General features: G+C 36.9%; 1 protein-coding gene and 1 pseudogene across 5 annotated transcripts in view; one reads left to right on the top strand and one right to left on the bottom strand.

Annotated features, from left to right (window-relative positions):
• The window catches only part of Cnot6l (CCR4-NOT transcription complex subunit 6 like), a 93,704-nt gene that overhangs the window by 42,617 nt on the left and 33,984 nt on the right, over positions 1-17,103 (top strand). For all 5 annotated transcript variants that reach the window (XM_055594529.1, XM_055594526.1, XM_055594527.1 and 2 more), the window contains one exon: positions 11,770-11,859. In XM_055594529.1, coding sequence (XP_055450504.1) covers positions 11,770-11,859 — 90 coding nt within the window. The remainder of the gene's footprint in view (positions 1-11,769; positions 11,860-17,103) is intronic.
• On the bottom strand, positions 9,140-9,262 carry LOC129667153 (small nucleolar RNA SNORA48; annotated as a pseudogene).

Consider the following 17,103-nt stretch of genomic DNA (forward strand, 5'->3'; position numbering starts at 1 on the left):
GCTTTCTGTTAAGTACTACCGTTAATGACTTTTCTCCTCCAGTGGCCTGAATAGCACCTTCCAGTACTCTGAACACAAGCCACGAGGGAGAATGTTTTCAGGATAATTCCAGCTTGATTTCTCTTTGTTCCTGCAAACAAAATTTTTGATGTGTTTAGCAGTAGGTTCTTACTATTTAATTATGTTTGGCAACCAAGAGCAGTGGTAGTAGATTGTGTTTTGGGGCCTCTGGGTGATTGACCAGTAACATGTAGGGAGTTATTCTGTGTATGTCACTGAGATTTTAATAGTCCACGTCTTCTGGGAGAAATATTGTCCACAAGCAGGGTACCCGTGTTCAGGTCAGACTTTCTTTTTCTTTTGAATTATATCGTGGTTTTTCATAAGGGATTTCCACCCAACCTTAGTTTTGCTTATCCCACCTCTCAGCACTTTTCCTTTCCCCTCCCCCATCTCTGCCTAAACCTTATCACATGATTCTCTCCCTTCAGCCCTGAAAGTGTCTTTCCTTCTTCCCTCTCAAGAGCAGTTTCTAGCTTCCTGACCACTCCAGATACCCCAGTTTAGATATACAGTTTTAAAAATACACACCTAAGATCCATATATGAGAAGGAACATGGGAAGCTTTCTTGCTGGGTTGTCTCACTTACTATGTAGTCCAGTTTCATCCATTTCCTTGCAGATTCTGTAATCTTGTTGTTTTGTTTACAGCTAAAAATTCCATTGTGCATATGTTCTACAATTTAATTATTTATTCATTAGTTGATAGGTATTTATTAACTAGCTATTGTTAATAAGGCAGCAATGAATATGGATGTGGATATATTTCAGTAGGAGTATGTGGAGGAGTTATTTGGATATATATGCCCAGGAGTGGTGTATCTTGGTTATATTTTAGATCTTTTTCAGCTTTTGAGAAATCACTTCACTGATTTCTGTAGTGGCTGTACTAGTTTACATTCCCAACAACAAGAATTCCTCTATCCCCACACTCTTGCCAGCATTTGTTGTCATTTGTATTATTAATCATAGCCATTCTGATTGGTGAAATGGAATTTCAAAGTAGTTTTAATTTACATTTTCTTGCTACTTGTGGTGTTGAACTCTTTTAAAAATGTTTATTAGCTATTTGTATTTTTTTTTCTTTAAGAACTGTTTAGTTCCATGGTCTACTTTCAAAATTGGTTTCTTTCCTTAATTTTAACTACTTGAGTTCTTTGTATATTCTAGATACTAATCCTGTGTTGAATATAGAGCTGGCAAAGATTTTCTCATTCTGAGGCTCTTCACTTGATGACACTTTCATTTGTGGAACAAATGCTTTTTACATTTAATTTTATGAGCTCTGATTTGTTGCATATTCCTGAGCAATTGGAGTCCTATTCAGAAACCGATACCTGTATCTTGACGTGTACTCCCTACTTTTTTTTCTAGCAGTTTCAGAGACCATTAATAATCAGAGTTAATCTTGAAAGGTATGTATTGATTCCTGTTACTTTGTTGATTTTGTAGTGGTTGGTTCTTTTTCTTTTTTCCTTTTTTTTTTTTCTTTTCTCCCTCTTCCTTTCTTGCTGAACTATTATTCTGGCATTATTATGTTCTGTGGCCTTGTGGATAAATTTGTTTTTCTCTTCAGACCAAAGGATCACTTTAGTTATTTTCTGTAGAGCTGGCTTAGTAGTTATAAATTCTTCTAGCCTATTATCACCATCACTCTACTCTATAAGGTTTTGTTTCTCTTTCACTGATGACAGTCTTATCAGAACACCTATACTAGTCTGGTTGGCAGTTGTCTTTCAGAACTTGAAATCTATCTAAATAGGACACCTGGCTTTTAAATTTTAAGTTTAATAATCTGCTTTTATTCTGATGGGCCTTTGTGTGACTTGGGTTTCTCTTTTACTCTTTTCAAACTTTATTGTGTGTGTTTATAGTCTTTTAGTTATCACATGATCAAAGGAGGTTCTTTTCTGTTTTTTGTTTGTTTGTTCTTTTGTTTAATTTTGTTTTTCCTTTTGGTATTCTAAATGCCTCCTGTATTTGAATTAGCACCTCATTCCCTAATTCTTGGAAGTTTTCCATCATGATTTGTTTAACAGTGTTTTCTGTGCCTTTAAGATTCTTCTTTTCTGTGTTCATTATTCATAGATTTGGTCTCTTCAGAGTGTTACATATACCTTGGAATTCCCATTGGTCTGTTCTTTGTCTTTGTTTATGCTACTTCCTCAACCTTGTCTTCAAGCTCTCTTTCCCTAAATCTGTGGAAATTTCTGTTAAGATTATTTTAAAAAATGTCTCTATGCCTTAAGAATGAAATGAGTTCTATTCTTCTATGTCTGTCCTAATAGATTTGGTCATTTCAGAATGTCATGTATATCTTATTTCCACTATAACTTTCTTACTGTTAATAGCTTTGTCTTATCTGATTGTTTTAGTTCTTCTGCTTTTCTTCATGCCCAGATATGTTTATTCGATTGGGTGAGACCTTCCAAGAGCTTTTTATATGACTTAGTATGTTTTTTTAATAACCAGTATTTTAGCTTGTTTTTTTTTTGTTTTGTTTTGTTTTGTTTTTAAATCTGTGTTAAATTCTGTTATATCTGGCCTCGCCTGACTTATTTCATTCAGCTGTTTGTGTCCTCAGTCAGCAACTTATTTCTTGAATTTCTTTGAACATACATATAACAATCCTTAGTGCTTTATCTGGGATTTCATCTCCCTTATTGTCACTAGATGCCATTATTGTAGTGTCAGAGATTTTGAGAAGAGTTAGGTAGTTTCTTTTTCTTTGTTTATGCATCTGGTATTACTTTGCTGGTATTACTTTTATCAGTTTTCATTTTTTCAGGTGACATATTTGCAGTATTTATGTGAGGCTTGGATGTAGTAGAGTTGAATGTATATTGAAGACCTCAGTTCCTCATTCCAGAAGCTTAGGGTACCTGGTGTGAACTCTGTATTACTGTATTTCTGGATAGGATATTAACTGCTAGAGTAACCACAGCTTCTTGATATTACAGGTGCTGTGTTAGTCAATTAATAGCAGTATCCCCATTTGAATTTAGTAACTGTGGGAGAATAAACAACCAAGGGTTCTACAGAGAATTGTCATATTTTAGTTAATAAAATGAGTTGGAGGGAAGTAGGATGGGCAATCATAAGTAAGGGTTAAATATTCATCTTGAAAAAGAAAACTGAGGTGGGTAAAGTAGCTGGGGGTTGGGTTGGGGTAGGGTCCACACATTTTAGAGGTTGTTAAAGCCATGGAAGATAAAAAAAGGAAAGGATAAGAGAGAGAGAGAGAGAGATGAAAAGCTGTAGAATAAGAGGAATATGTAAGATGTGGCTGAAGATTACAGTAAGGAATGGTATAGAATAAACTGGGTAGAGAAACAAAGTCTTAATACTTAATTGAGCAATCACAAGCAAAATCATCATGAATCATAAATGCAAGACTGGAGAGAAAGTAAGAAATAAAAAGAATGCATATGGAGTAAGTTGCTGGCTAGTTCTAATGAGGTTAGAAGTAAAGTTCTCAAATGGCTCTGGATCTAGCAAACTCCATATGGTGCTGTGTGCAGGAGCAGACAGTTGAAGCCCACTTGAAATCCATATACAGTGAGGTGAGTTTCTGGCAGTTCAGCTCGTAAACTAACTGAGGATGGGTCCATGATATTTTACTTTTCTTGCCTCTTTTGAAAATTTTCTCAATACTGGATTTCTCAGTGTTACTAGAATTTACTAAGTTGTACACCTTTTGCATTTTGTCCTACTTGGAATTTGGTAAACTTGATTGGATGTGTTTACTAATGGTTTTCATTGAATTTGAGTTGGTTTTGGCCCCTAGCTCTTTCTGTTTTTTCTTTGACTCCTAGCATGTTGGTATCCTTCATGGCATCTCTCTGAAGTGCATTTTCATCATTATTTTTCTTTTTGGTTTTCGACTGTGTAATCCTATGTCTTCACCTTTGGTCCTTTGCTCCTAGGTGTTCAAGACTGTTGTTGAGCCATTCTAGGGAGTTTCACTATTGTTGTTCATAGTTTTTTATCCATCCATCCATCTCTATATTTTTCTTTGGCTTCTTTCTGTAGTTTCCATCCATCCATCTCTATATTTTTCTTTGGCTTCTTTCTGTAGTTTGTTTGTTTTTTTTTTTTTTAAGATATACATTTTTTCATGTAAAAATTAATTTGAAACTATCCTTTGATCTTTGTTTTTGAAACAGTTTCTTATTGTTTGGCTTAGTATGGTCCTGATCCTCCTGTCTTGCAGTCTCCTGAATTTAGGGATTATATGCGTGGCTTTTTAGAAATTTCAGACAATTTTTAAAGTTCATTACACATGTAGCTGGTTCTCTGTTATGATGGATTTACATCCTAATAAATCCATTGTAATTGGAAAGTAAATTTACTACACCAAATTCAGCCACAGAGTACACTGAAGATCCCTGTGATCTTGTGCCTATCTGGAGTCTGCAACTTGATATGGCTGCCTCTCATAACAAGGCAGTTTACTACTTTTTGTTAGCCTGATACAATCCCGCAATTGAAGGATGATTTCTTCCACTTGCATACTGCTTTTGAACTGTTTTAAAGCTTAACAGCTGTTAAATTAAACCATCCAAGATTGACTGATGGTATTAAATAACTGATGGACAGTTCTTTTTTTTTCTTTTGGAAATTCATAATCTGTTGCTCTCTCCTCCCTTAGCTTTGCTCATTCTGTATTTTTTGGGAGGGAGATCTTATATAGGGTTTGTATAGTTGTTTGTTTTTGTTAGAACTAGACTTTTCAGTAAACAGAAAAATTCAGAAATCAGAATTTTACCATGTCCTGTATGTGTGTTATTTGCAGTTTTTCTCCTTACTTTAGGAAATTTTCAGAAGTAATACTGTATGTGGCCACTGAAATCTTTACTCAGGATAGTAGGCAGCTAATTTGTCTGAAAGTTTCTTTAAATGCCTGGAGTGATAAATCTTCCCTCTTTGCTTTGTAGTTCTGTTTGGAATATACTTTGACTACTAAGCAGGACTTTTACAACTTCTGTTAGCTTTGTTTTTTACCTGGGCGTAGATTCAAGGTCAGAGGTGAAACCTGACCTGTTTTTCAGTTTTTCTTGTATGTAGCCCTTTTAAACTTCCATGAGCACATCAGCGCTGTTCAAGCCCCTATGGATATCAAATTCTCAAGGTTTTCATTTGTTCAGCTTATTGTTTGTTGTACCTCTTACCATCTTCCCCACTTCCACAAAGTTAAAATTTATCAGTAGTAGTTTTCTGTACTCTACTGCCTCTTATTCAAGCATGTGCGGAGTGTAAAGAGGAGATCCTTCAGCTATGGACAACAGTCAGAAAAACACGATGCAGACCAGGTAGTAACTAATCTCTATGAGATGAAGCTGAAGGAACTCCACAGCTGGGCTGCTCTGACAGTGTACCTCCTAAGTAAAAACTTGAAAAATCTTTTCTTAATAATTTTTTTTTCTTTTTTCTTAAATGAGTCCTCTCCGGGTGCTGGAGTCATTTGGTAAATTTTTTGAGATGTCAAATGGAGTAATATATTGCTTAAAGACAGGAATATATTCTTAGAAATATGCTTTTAGACGGCTTCATCTTTGTGTGAATATCATAGAATGTGTTTGCACAATCCTAGATGGTAAAGCTAGGAGAACCCTATCTCATTTTGATGCAGTCCAAGAATATGGTAAATATGAGATGGCAAGGTTGTCTGTGATGTTATAGGGCATGTAGTATAGAATAAAATTTTTTAAATGTGGGAATAATATGTTCTAGTATAATACAATACATGAACTAGTAACAGTTTTGTTGTCATTAAATATTATGTACCCTCCATAATTGTATATCTTATAATTTAATGCAGCTGGCAGCACTGGCCTTTAAACACCAGAGTTACTACAAACACATGAATAATGCATCAAGCTTCAGTGTTAGGAAGGCTGTAATGTTGCATGGTGATAAAATGTTTTTGGCTTTATTGAAGGGTACGACTATTACATGTCATCTCTTATTGACATGGTGTCATTATCATTATGAAGTATAAGATTAGTTTGTTACTCTTGAATCCAAAAGGAATAAGATAGTAGATTCTCAGTCAAATATGAATGTTCAGGTTGTTATGAGCATGTTCCATGGTACAGGATTTTATACAAACTTTTAGAGCTATAGAGCAAAAGGAAGCCATAAATCAATTCATTTACTGAATACATTGATAGAGGAGCATCAGCTAAGTGCAAATTTTCTTCATAAATTTCAGATACTACCTTTTTCTTAACTTTAGGGCTAGTGGAAGCTGATAGTGTAATTAAAATAGTATATCCCAAAAGTTTTCCTTAATAGTTGTAAACATGTTAGGTCTAATACAGGGGTAATAAATAACTGTGAAAGGGAATTAAAGATAGCCTAGGATGATTTTGTCTGTCAATTTTAATATTCTGTCTCCACAAGTATGGTTTAATCAGTCATGCTCTTCAAACTTTAACATAGATGTTACTAATTGATATGAGTTGATAGTTTGAGCACGTTTTTCAATTTTGCTTTTATGGAATGGAGTTTATTTGAAGGTCCTTATTTTGCCACTTTTGATTACTGTTTTATCCTTTTCTTGAATAAATGCTTATAATTTTTGTCTTTTAAGAACTTTATACATTTCTCAAAAGCAGTTTTCCACTGAGTTCTACTTCCATCCAGGTTTAGTTTTGTTTGTTTTTCTGGTTTTCACTTGCATTATATAAATATTTAGGTAAAGTTGTAAAGCTCTTTTTTATATTTTTTATGGAAGGGAGTCTACTTTTTTCCCTCTTGATAAATGAGAATAAGGTTTGAAATCTCCAATGTAGTTTGTATGACCTTTTGGGATATATTCTGTTGGTTTTTAGCTTTTGAAAGATGTCACCATTCTTATTTATCTTCAGATGTGTTTGATTCTTTTATTGTTTATTTTTAAGGGCTTCTGTTTGTCATTATCATGGTCTAGTTTGTAGTACAATACATTTTGTTAAGTAATGCCCTTTAGTAAACTTCTTTATATATATTGTGTATCATATTAACTTGTTTATTAAATTTCTTTAGGTTAGTATACAAAGTTAAGTGCTTGATTACAGCCTTTTCATGTATATATACAAACATAATTTTACTTTATTCTTATTTAATCTTCTTTTTCCACATTCTCCATACTTCCTGCACTCTTTTGCTGGTGTCTCAAGTAGTCTTTTTTTTTTTTTAACTTGATTATGTATGAGTTTAACATCATGTACCCCAGTCCTGCTCTTCTCCCTGTCCTTTCTATCTGTACTTGTCTTTGGAATCTCACTTCCTACCCAAAATAAAACAACCTAGCACAAAAACAAGACATAGAAAACATCTCATTGGGGAAGCTGTAGTATGTCACAGTGTATTCCATAGTATATTCTTCTGTTGACACATCGTCACTTACAAATGTTCATAGCAGTGAGTCATTGGTCTGGTTCAAGATCTTTGGCTTTTGTGACACCATCAATATTGGATTGTCATTGAGACTCCTCCTGGTTATCCTCTTGTTGTCCTGTGTTATGGAAACACTGCAGCTTTGAAACAGGAGGCCTTGGCCCTATCACATGTTCTATTCATTAGCAGATGATACAAATTTTGGAGTGGGTCAATTCAGAGGCTTGGATCTGAGCCTGGGTGGTAGCAGAGCTGGTCAGCCCACATGCTCTACCTTATCTGAACCACCAGGGTGAATTTTCCAGCACTGTTCCGGGTAGGCCAATCAATGCCACCATCAGTAGGAGGCAGGGTCAGCTCTCTGTTCTCATGCCCATGGGGCTGGCTTATTGTACCCAGGCCTCCATACCCAGGTCCACTGTGCTGCCCAGTCAAGGTGTGGGGCCCATTCTCCCATGTGCCGCACCCTATGAAGAGCTGGGCCAGCTCTCCTGCTCTCACATCCTCAGGGATGTCTCACTTCTGCCATCAGTGTCATGACCAGCTCTACTGTGTTGCCCAGGAGAGATGCTGGGCCTACTTTCCTGAGTGCTATAGCCAGGGAAGTGGTGATGGTGGGCTAGCTTTCCTGTTCTTATAACCCCAGGGCCAGCTTCCAGACCCCCAGTGCTGGGTCTGCTCTCCTGAGTGTTGCAGACTGTGAGGGGTAGAGCCAGCTCACCCACTATCATGACTCTGGGGCTAGTTCTCCTAACTGCCACAAGTGGCAAAGGACACCTGGGGGGAACATCACCCATGCACCCCCATCATCTCATGACAGACAAGGGGCAGGGCCAGCACTCACTCTCGCCCTCAGGGCTGGCTCATCCACTGTCCCTCTACCAGGGCTAGCACTGGTGTGCGTTCCAGGCGAGGTTCAGGGCCCATCCTCCACAGTGCTATGGCTGGTGAGGGGCAGGGCCAGCTCACTTGCTCTCATGACCCAGGCCTGGGTCCACTCGCCTTCCTGCCTCAGGTGGCAAAGGATGAAGGGGAAAAGGGCATTGCCCCCTTGCCCAGGCCACTTTACTAATGGTGGGGCCAGTGCTCCCTCGCTTACACTCTCAGCCATGGCTCACCCATACCCCCTCCACAGGATCAGCTCTGTTCTGCCACCTGGTCAAGGTGCTCTCCCATTTGGTGCTGCTGGTGAGAGATGGGCCAGCTCTCCAGAGTGCAGCTTCCAGTGAGGATTGAGGCCAGGTATATACAGCCCCTGTAAATCCTCATAGTTTCAGGCGTCTGTCCTAACCAGGGATATTCTCATGTTCTTTAGTCTACTGCATAGCCACTTCCTTAATGGCACCTGTCTTGGACCTTAAAGCCTTAGGTGTTGGGGCTAGCCACTCACAGTAGGCTTCTCATCTCCAGTTCCATCTCTCTTCATACATAATGCTCAAGCTGTTCCACTTCTCTTTCTCTCCCATCTGTCTACCACATACTCACACATTGTGGGTCCTACTGCAGCCTGGCCAAGCAGTTGGCCGGGCCCCTGGGTGATACCCTCCATCCCTGCTGTGTGGTGTGGCAGCAAGCCAGTGTCTATGGCCTATCTGTGCCGTGCACTGGAGGACAGGTCTGTGGGTGGCATGGGGGTCTACAGGTCTCTGTCTCTGTCTTCCTCCTCCTGCACTGCTGCCTGGATTTGATTTGATTTTTATGAGTTCTAGGCATAAAATAGCAAAGCTAGAATGAACAAAGAACTGCCATCTGCTGTGCCCCTGACTGAAATAAGAACAGCACCACCAACAAGGTGTCTCTTTGTCCATTGCCAAAGGGAAATTGTTTCTCCTTTAATGTCAATTTTTAAAAAATGTCTTTGGATACTTTATAATTTTTTCCTATTTTATGGATTGGTCATCCTCCTGTCTTTCTGTTAAGTTTGTTTATTGTGTTGTTTTTTTTTTTTTTTTGGTTTTGTTTTGTTTTTATCTGTTGTATCAGAGGCTAGAACTGTTTGCCTAAAGACTCATAAGCAACGTCTAAGACCAAAAGCTTTTTCAGCAACATTTCTTCTCTTGTTGTGAAGATACACTGTTGACGTGAAGGGAGAAGAGGTCTATTAGTTGGTAGCAGGATTTAAGGGACCCTTGGTTGAATATTTTCCCATTTGTTATTGAAAACTAGAGGGACCTATGTGGAATAATTTTTCTTTCTTTACATCTGTTAAACCTTAATAAAATTATGATTTGGAGAAAATAGCTTTTCTTAATGGCAGGACTTATGGAGGACATACTCAGCAGTAATTTGGATTACTAGTTTGGGGTGCAAGGACAAGAATGGTACTTCAGTCCTTTTATATTTTGGAGCAGAAATCAAAGTTCTTTTTTAAAAAAATATTTTTATTAATTACAATTTATTCACTTTGTATTCCAGCTGTAGCCTCCTCCCTCAGTACCACTCCCATTCCCACCCTCCTCCCTCTTCTCCCCCTATGCCCTTCCCCCAGTACACCGCTAGGGGAGGTCCTCCTCCCCTTCCCTCTGACCCTGGCCTGTCAGGTCTCGTCAGGACTGTCTGCATTGTCTTCCTCCGTGGCCTGGTAAGAGTGTTCGCCCACCTCGGGGAGATCATCAAAGAGCCACTGAGTTCATGTCAGAGACAGCGCCTGTTTCCCTTACTAGGGTACTCACTTAGAAACCAAAGTTCTGATCACTTTTTCTAGAGCTCTAATCTATAAGGTCTCTTATTTTAAATTTTGTGTCTTTTACTGTTTAATATTCAGTATTTTGAGATCTGTTCATGCTTTTTTGGGTAATTTTCTTAAATCTGCTTTTCTGTTTATTGAGGTTTTTTTCCCCCCAGTATGTCTAATAAAATACCTACCTCATTTTTAAAATTTTTCTTTCTGTGGCACTTAAGTTATAATGACATATTGCAAAGTGCCCAAATATTTAAGAATCCAGCTCGACTGACCATATGATTGGAAACAGCACTCAGATGAAGGTTCTCTGTACACCTTGAGAGCAGTACTCAGATGAAGATGCAGAATATTTCCATCACCCCTTTTCTTTTTTCCCTTTGAAGTTAACTGAAAATTGCTAACCAGACTTACATCAGAGTCATATCATATCACACTTCAGTAATATAAAAAGTTTCCAGGAACTATATATTCTCCTAACATCCTCATTTTTTTTTTTTTTTTTTAAGAATTTGCCTTTTGATGGATATATGAACCACTGATGGTTTCTTTTAACAATTGGGAAACTCTCAAACATTTGATGAGTTTTGCTTTTTTGGAGCTGAATGCTAGTTAATTGTTGCATGTTTACATTAATCAATTTATTATTAAGGATATATAGTCTTATAGACATTTTATGATTTTTTAATCTCTTTTCTTAATATTGAAGATATTTTTGATCACAGTCATAACAGAATTTTTTTCTCTACTTTTTGCTAAGGTAATTTGGCAACACATTTTCATTTTTTTCATGTAATATGTTAATATGAATATTTTAAGGAGACTTCTTCATTTAAAACATTAAAAACAATTTGTTTTTATTTTACATTTATCTGTTTGTGTGGGAGGGAGGCACATGTTTTAGTCATAGGACAATACTATTTGGTTTTAAAATGTAAAAATTCCTACAAGCTAGTATAACTAAAACTTTCATCATATTACTTCATAAACAGGGAGTACTCATACATGAAAAAAATAAACTCCAAATCTATAAGCAGCTATAAAAGCAATCTATGTTTGGTCCCCTATCATTGGACTGGGGGACTGCATAGGAAAAGAAGAGGGAGGGAGAGTGGGATTAGGAGGGAATGGGGGAGGGGGCTACAGCTGGAATACAAAGCAATACTAGTTGGTTTTCCTTCTATGTAGTTCCTCAGGATAAAATTCAAGTCATCAGGTTTCACAGCAAGCAACTTTACCCTGAGTCATCTCACTGGCCCAAGACCTCTTTTTTATATGAAATCACTCATTCTTTCTTAAATAGAATTATGTTATGTTTTGTTTAGCAGTCTATCTTTAAAGTTAATGTCGATTCTACAAGGTAATTTAAATATAAACCATGGTTGTTATATGTATGTGTTTATGTATATGCATGTGTGTATTTCTTTGGACAAGCTCAGATTTTAGGCTCATAAACTGAAATCTGATAATAACCCATTTGAAATTATTTTCTGTGGGTCTAAGGTATTTTCTTTATATTCATATAATTTCTTTAGATGTGTGTTACAGATAAAACAGTAAAATTCAGTTTAGGAAATTAGTATGTTGTTTCAGAATGTATGTACTGAAATTGTAATTATCATGTTTTATTTTTGTTTCCTCTTAAGGCAATCCTTTATCGCAGGATATTATGAGCTTATACCAGGACCCAGATGGAACTCGAAAGCTACTGAACTTCATGCTTGACAATCTTGCAGGTAACTCTTAGTGACAAAGTTTGGACTCTATAGTTTTTTTTTACTTTTAAATATTTTATTAATTATAGTTTATTTGCTTTGTATTCCAGCTGTAGCCCCCTCCCCCATTCCCTCCTAATCCCACTCTCCCTCCCTCTTCTTTTCCTATGCCGTCCCCCAGTCCAATGATAGGGGACCAAACATAGATTGCTTTTATAGCTGCTTATAGATTTGGAGTTTATTTTTTTCATGTATGAGTACTCCCTGTTTATGAAGTAATATGATGAAAGTTTTAGTTATACTAGCTTGTAGGAATTTTTACATTTTAAAATGATTTGCTCCTACTGCTGTGCTGCTACTATTCCTACTACTGAGATAGAGTTTTAATGTCTAGCCCTGTCTGGTCTCAGTATTATAATTTAGACCAGGCTGTCCTCAAACTCATAAGAGATTCACCTGATTCTGCCTCTGCCTCCTGAGTGTTGCCATTAAAGGCACAAGATAATTCGTATATGCCACATATGTAGAGGTGTCAGAGGAGGCCAGACGAGGGTATACTTGGGTCTGTTGAAACAGCACCAAGTACTCTTAGTTGCAGAACCATCTTTCCATCCCCAGGTTCTTTATATTTTACGGGTACAGACTTTGAGATAAAAATGGCTTGTAATTCCAAGCCATGAACTCAAAATTGTCTTATTTTTAATCACTAAGATAAATGGTTACTAGTGGCCTGAATTTGGTACAGATGACCTGCAGCCTGATCTGTATACATAATTGTAATTGAGAAGATTATTCTCAATAATGCATAGATAAGGTGACTAAACTCAAGGTGTTTTTGATATTATGTAAACATTTACCCAGACAACAATTCTGTTACTCGCTTTTAGTATTGAGTTCAGTTAATTAAATAAGATAATCAGGACTTTATTATACAGTTGGTTTTCTGTTAGATAATTTTCCCAACTATAACTTAAGTATTCTGTCCATGTTTAGATAGGCTAGGCTAGGCTAACGTATGATGCAGGTTAAATGTTTTAAATACTCTTTTGATTTAGTCTGTGGGTTTAATTGGAACACAATTACATTATAAATCAATGTTTGTCTATAGTTCAACTCATTGTACATTTATAAAAAATTTGCGAGCAGTCTTTATGTATACCAGAGTTACAGGGCGATAAAATGGTTGTAGTCCATATGTATAATTGTCTTACATATAAAGGCAATTCTGTACATTATAGCTTTTTATTGCTTTACTTAAGCATTCAAAATTTGGTTATAAGTATGTAGATTAATTCTGATATACATATTTTTTTGAATAACATCTTTCCAAAAGTATGTATATTTTGGTTATGAGTGTGTTGTTTAATGTGTATTTGTGATCCATGAACATGACTATATGGGTATGAATGAGTGTGTGTGCGCGCATGCTGAGGAGAGTCTTTATTACTCTCCTTTTTGATGATCTGGAGACAGGGTAGTTCAACCAGAATTGGTTTTTTTCAGCTGGCCAGCAGTCTCCTGGGATATGCCTGGTTTTGCTCTCTAACACTATTGTGTGCCAATATATTCTACTTTTAATGTGGTGCTGGAGTTTTGAGGTTAGGCCCTCATACCTGTAGAACATGCTCTCTTACCCACTGAGCCATCTTCCTGGGCTGCACACAAAAAAATTGTTTATTTTCTCACTGAGATGTCTTCCTGGCCCCTTTATTTAAAAAAAAAAAAATCGCTTTGATTGTTTATTTGGCAGGGTTTTTCTGTACCCTTGGCTGGTCAGGAGCATACTATGTAGACCAGGCTGGTCACAAACTCACAAAGACTCACTTGTTTCTGTCTCCCAGGTGTTCAAGGCCTGAGCTTCCATACCCTACAAAAGTTTGATTTGTTGTTTGTGTGAGCATGTGTGCCATGGCACAGGTGAAGGTGAGAGGTCAAAGGGTAGCTTTCTATAGTCAGTTTTCTCCCACTTTTAAATAGGCTTCAGGGTTCAAATTTAGTTAGCCAGGCTTATACCACACATATCTTTATCCTTTGAGCCATTTCTTCTGCTTCAGTATAGTTTGTAAACAGAGCTAAGGAAATTGTGAGTTTCCTCCTAGAAGTCATTGTTAATTTTTCAGCGATACTCTTAAAATGAACTTTATCATAAAAGATACCTTCCACCTCATGTACAAAATGTAAGGTTTATAATAAAAGGAAAAACATTTAATGTTACTCAAAATACTTTTGGCTCAAAGTGAATTGAATTTGAATGATGGAAGATCAACAAATTAGTAAACTTATTTTCAGAATTTCTTTTAGTAAGAAATCAAGAATAGGTCTAGAGATGTGGTTCTGATGGGAGACTGCTTGCCTAGCATGCAGAAAGCATTTGGTTTTGTCCCCAGCACTACATAAGCTGGGTGTGATGGTATACACATAATCCTAGTTCTTGGGAGAGAGAGGAATGAAGATCAGAAGTTCACAATCATCTTTAGTTCACTGCAAATTCCAAGCCAGTCTGAGATTCTTGTGATTCTGTTTAAAAAAGAAACTAGGAATATGTAAATTTTTAATTAAGCTGTGTATGTAACACATTGCATGCTATTCCCAACTTTAAATAGTAAATATCTTTCTTATCTCTATCAATGTTGCCAGTTAACTTGACTGTATATATTTTCAGGAGTTCTTTGTCTGAGTCATTTAGTATCTAAGTTGCAAATATCCTTTTTTGTGCTTTTGGTTTATCTTTCGATGAAGAGAACTTTCAGCATACTAAAATGTACTGTTTGGGGGTAGCATGGGTAGTACTGGATCTGGTATGGTCATGGTCACAACTTCTGTGTCCTCTTTAAGAAATTGTTCTTAGCATAAGATCATGAATGCATTCTCTAGAAACTCCTTTTTCTTACTGGTAACACTTAGAGTTACAACCTTGGAATTGGTGTTTGTGCAAGGTAGATGTAATAGGGTGTGTGTTTTTCCTCCCAGTATAAGCTTCTGAAAAAATGACTCAATTGATTATTTTACAGATACTTAGGCCATATAGCTAGGCTCTTCTTTGACTAGCCTATAATGTAAAATAACCCAGTTATACTAATCTACATTCTGGTACATGACTGATTTTCTCTTCTCAAGTACCATATATATCTTCCTCATATCTTCCAGTTACTCTCCTGTACCTGACTCTCTCTCAGAATCCTTTTTGCCTGTTAAATGTCCCACCTTCTAGGCTATCCTTTCCTATAGGCCAGAGTTTTGGTTTTTTTTTTTTTAATTGACAGACAGTGCATCAGTACAATACACAAGATATTCTCTCAACAGTAGGAGCAGAGTTCTATGATAATGCCATATGTATATTTTTTTTAAGCTCTGAACCATGAATTAATAATTCTGTTTTTTCATTGCTGATTTTTAATGCCTCATCAGAAGCCAGGTGTGGAGCAGCTGATGTAACTCAGTGGAGAGCTTGCTTAGTGTTTTAAATAGGTCTGTTTACCCTATGAATCGGTTAGAATTTCTTGATTTTCATGAGAATTCAGGTTAAATTTTTTAATATAATTTTTTATTTATTTCAATTTATTCACTTTGTATTCCAGCTGTAGCCCCACCCTCGCCCCCTCCCAATCCCATCCTCCCTCCAGGATCTCCTCCCATGCCTCTTCCCCAGTCCACTGATAGTGGAGGACCGCCTCCCCTTTCATCTGACTCTAGCCTATAAAGTCTCATCAGGACTGTCTTTCATAGTCTTTCTCTATAGCCTGGTAAGGCTGCTCCCCATGCAGGAGGAGGTGATCAAAGAGCCAGCCACTGAGTTCATGTCAGAGACAGCCCCTGTTCCCCTTACTAGGGAACCAACTTGGACACTGAGCTGCCATGGACCACCTGGGGTTCTAGGTTATCTCCATGCTTGGAGTATCAGTCTCAGAAAAGACTCCTGGGCCCAGATTTTTTGGTTCTGTTCTCCTTGTGGAGCCCCAGGTCCTTCTAGATCTTTCTTTCTCCCCCTTCTTTCATAAGATTCTCTGCACTCTGACCAAAGTTTGGTTATGAGTCTCAGCATCTGCTTTAATACTACCATGCTGGGGTAGAGTCTTTCAGAGGCTCTCTGTGGTAGGCTCCTGGCTTGTTCCTTATTTTAACGTTCTTCCTATGTCTATCCTGATTGCCTTTCTGAATGAAGATTGAACATCTTACCCAGGGTCCTCCTTGCTTAGCTTCTTTAGGTACACAGATTTTAGTATGATTATCTCATTGTATGTCTAATATCCACTTACAAGTGAGTATATACCATGTGTATCTTTCTGCTTCTGGGATACCTCACTCAGGATGAGTTCCTACCATTTGCCTGCAAATTTCATGATGTCCTTGTTTTTAATTGCTGAGTAGTATTCCATTGTGTAAATATACCACAAATTCTGTATCCATTCCTCTGTTGAGAGACATCTGGGTTGTTTCCAGATTCTGGCTGTTACTAAGAAAGCTGTTACAAACATGGTTGAACAAATGCCCTTATTGTATACTTGAGTACCTTTTGAATATATGCCTAGGAGTGGTATAGCTGGATCTTGAGGTAGGCTGTCATTTTGTTCAGACAACAGTGTCCTTTGCTTTACAGAAACTTTTCAGTTTCATAATGTACCATTTATTGATTGTTGATCTTAGATAGAGCCTGTGCTGATGGTGTTCTGTTCAGGAAGTTGTTTCCTGTCAGGATAGATTTTTTTTTTTAACTTCATTCTGTTGTGGTTAGAGACCATACTCTTTTATTTAAAAATTTAAAACAAAATTTATAACAGTCTTAGTTTTTGTACATGTTAAGTGTGCACTTTCCTCAGCTTGGTTTAGAATTATTTTGCTCCTTTTTGTAGATAGGGCTAGTAACAAATTATTAATGGAAACCTATCCTTTTTTAACATAAGTGTTATTATCTTTCATCTTCATTTATTTCAGTGTGTTTTATTTCCTTTATAGTTGATCAGTGATGTATTTAGAACTGTATTGCCTAAGATACAAATGTTGTAAAGTTTTCCTGTTGGTTGATTTCTGTTTGATTTTATATAGGAACAACAAAAAAAAACATAGCTCATATTTTCTCCAATTTATAAAAAGAAATGTCAGTTTATCTGTGTCATAGTTTGTGTTCCATGGGCTTTTGAAACCCTGGCGCATTTTATAGTTTTTTAATAGTATAAAAATGAATGTTGGTGGTGGTGCTCAATTCCTCTTTTTTTTTTTTTTTTTTAACATTTCATCTGGTTATCCTGTCAAATGTTGAATGAAGGA

This window comes from Psammomys obesus, unplaced genomic scaffold (assembly GCF_907164565.1).
Source record: "Psammomys obesus unplaced genomic scaffold, mPsaObe1.curated_primary_1811, whole genome shotgun sequence".
Taxonomy (NCBI): domain Eukaryota; kingdom Metazoa; phylum Chordata; class Mammalia; order Rodentia; family Muridae; genus Psammomys; species Psammomys obesus.